The 3226-nt window shown below is 44.2% G+C and overlaps 1 protein-coding gene across 1 annotated transcript; it reads right to left on the minus strand.

Annotated features, from left to right (window-relative positions):
- Nucleotides 1–289: 289 nt before the first annotated feature.
- On the minus strand, nt 290–3064 carry MAP10 (microtubule associated protein 10). The gene is given in 2 exon segments (XM_021696160.2): nt 290–1620; nt 1622–3064. Coding segments are annotated over 2 exon segments (2721 nt in total). The 3' UTR covers nt 290–342.
- Between the last annotated feature and the right edge of the window lie 162 nt (nt 3065–3226).

The following is a 3226-nucleotide window of genomic DNA, read 5'->3' on the forward strand; positions in this document are numbered from 1 at the left end:
GGTTATCCTTATTAACTAGCCTTCTTTTTGTAATGGTGTGCCTGAAGCCAGCTTTAGGATGACTGATACTTTCAGATAGATACTTTGAGATAGTTTAGAAAGATACTTTTATTCTTATAAGATTAAACAACTTAAATCTTACCTAGATTATAAGGTGATTTCATGATTAATATTGTTCAATTTAATAAATACTATCTAGACATCAAAATAACATATTTCTTAAAAAGAATTACTCATGTAATTTATATACTAAAATATTATATACTAAAATATTAAAAATTGTTTCACTAACAGTACACATAGGTTATACAAAAATGAAATTTTTTTTAAAAGCACGTATTTTCACACCGTATATCCTGGAAGTTTATTTATCACTAATTCGCAAATATCTTTGCATTGTTTGGAAATACTTAGTGAAGCAACTTCATCATCTTCGTCAAAGCGATCTGGTGTACTGCTCTCCAGGACATTAAGTTCTAGTTCTGACAAATTAGATGGCAGATAAGAACTCACTTGAGATGTCTGAGGTGACTGGCTTTTTTCTGAAGACTTGCAACCAGTTCTTGTTTTAAGTTTAATAGAGATGTCTTGACCCCTCTTTATAACTTTAGAATTATACATACTGTTTCGATCTCTCTGGTTTTCTTTTTCCTCAATCCAGTGTGATGAAGATAAATCACTGCTAGAGATACTAGACGTTTCCTCCAAACTTTTATCTTGAATCTTTGAAATATGAGGTCTTTTATATGAGTGTACTGGTGATCCAGCTGAAAAAGGTGGGCTAAGAATAGAACTCTTTTCATTGCTGTTTTTTCTTATGGACAGTATTGTTTCACTAGACTTACTTGTGTATTGGTTATGTTTTGGATTTTCTGCCCCTGGACTGCTATCATGAGCTTGTAAAATTCTGCTAGTGTCCTCAGTGGTATAGAAATCTTCAGAAGAGCAAGGGCTGGTGAAGTCATCAGAATACTTTAATTCTGAGATGCTTTCAGAGCAACTATTTTTACTTGGTTTATTTTCACTGATATCATCAATAAGAGTGTCATCATCGGTGGTTTTGACCTGTTTATCCTCTATTTCTTTATCTACTACAATTCTGTTAACAACTGCAACCTGTTGGAAAACACATGAACTTTGGACTTTCATTTCCATTTTTCCTTCCAAAATACTTGCATGAGTAAAACCTTCAGGGACAATGGAATTTGCAGGACTCACAATTTCTTCCAATAAACCATTATTGGCTCTATGTTCACCACAATCTACAGCTTTTTCAGTTGCACATTTCAGTTTAGTTTCTTTAGTTGTGCTATGGTCATCAAAAACTCCACTGATTTGCTTTGAGGTATCACTGTTTTCAGCAAAAGATGCATCTAATCCCAAACACTTATCTTTCGGCAGTTGGTGTGGCTTCTGATGTTGTTCTGCAAAGCTTAATACTTTAACTTTGGATGGTGGAGTTCTGAGTTTTGCACCTAACATTTGTGCTTGCATTTTTCTATACTGCTCTCTTTTTTCATGTACTACCAACATATCAGGATTTGTCTGCTTTAAACGCAGTTTAAGTGTATTTGTTAAACCGTAAAGCAACTTCCCCCTTGGAACTCTTTGGGGGGGGGTTACCACTGTTCTTTTCAAAATATTTACCTTTTTTGAGATTTTCAGCTTGGTTCTTTTTATACTGAAGATTTGCTGACTTTTCATTTCCCCCCATAGAAAGCCGATCCTTAGATTCAGATTTACATGTGCATTCTGGTGACTTCTTATCCTCAGTTCTATATAACCAGGCTAAGTGAGGATGTATTTGAGTAGGGCTTGCCACAGGTTGGTTGTATAACACGGACAACTCAACCAACAAAGCATTTAACAAAGGCAGCTGCCTTACTGTATTAATTCTATTTTGTTCAGTTTGAGCATGATCTGTAGTTTGATCACTTGCTCCTATATCCTGAACATGCGGAGCATTTATGAGCACTGGAGGATTCTCATGTAACCCAGAATTAGTAGGTTTCAGAGAATCAGTATGTGTTGGGGCAGTTGTATGATTTTCCTCTAGAAAAATAGCATCCAATTCCTCAGGTACATTTATTTGAGGCTTAATGGTGATTGTACCCTGTACAGGAGACATCTTTTCTTGGGTCAAATGAGTGTAATACAGAGGAGGGGGGCAAAAAGTGTTGGTTTCAATGTCTAACTCTGTGACTTCCTGATCTGGGGGGCTAACGCTCCTCACACCACTAGAATTTGAACAAACAAACTTGGTTTTGCCATGCTTCACAGAAACCGTGTTACCAGAGTTGTTCTTACTGTGGGAAGCTCTTTCCTCCAAATCCTTCTGTACCTTTGGGATTTTTAAACCCACGAGAAACCTATCAGCATCTCTCGCTCTTGGCTCTGAGTTTGGTTGCTGTTTTTCCTGCAGGGTTTGGGAACTGACCTCTACACGCTCCACCCCACCTCCTGTGGAAGTAACTGGCCTCTCAAGATGGCCCAACAAGCTGCTTCCCAAATCAGTCAAGCGGTAGCCCAGAGCAATGTACCCAATCAGATCCCCAGCTTGGTTATGCAGAGGGAAATTTCCTCGATGACCCTGGGAGCAGCCGGAGGCGGCCTGTCCCAGGACCTTGTGGGCGGCGGCGGCCAGCGAGATGCTACAGGCACCCAGGAGCTGTGGGGCGGGAGTCGGACGCCCAGGGGGCAGCTGCAGTAGCAGGGTGTGAAGCGGGGTCCGAAGGAGCAGGCGGTGCAGGGTGGCGGGGTGCAGGCGGAAGAGACAGGACTTGCCGCGACCGAAGCTGACCAGGCCGGGTCGGGGCTCTGGGGCTGGGGCGCCGGGGCCTTCAGGAGGGTAAACCAGCAGCGTGGGGAAGTCCAGCAGACGGAAGGCCACGGCGGGGCACAAGTCGCGCGATGGCCGTGGCGGCGATGCCTCCTCCTCTTCGGCCTCCTCTTGCTCCTCCTCCACCGCGACCACGGGCGGCGGCGGCAGCAGCCCGGCTTCAAGACGCACCCAGTCTACGAGCAGCTCCAGCGAGAAGAGCCGCTCGGACAAGGGGGCCGCCATTGCTGTTGCCCCTGGAGACGCTACCGCTGTCTCGGGGAAGGGGAAGACGAAGCTTGGTTCTCGCGAGAGCCAGGGAGACCACAGCGCCTGTGCCTGCTCTCTCGTGAGACTTAAGCCCCCCGGTGCCCCCCGCCGCCCCCCCCCCCCCCCCCCCCCCCCCCC

This window comes from Neomonachus schauinslandi, chromosome 6 (assembly GCF_002201575.2).
Source record: "Neomonachus schauinslandi chromosome 6, ASM220157v2, whole genome shotgun sequence".
Lineage (NCBI taxonomy): Eukaryota > Metazoa > Chordata > Mammalia > Carnivora > Phocidae > Neomonachus > Neomonachus schauinslandi.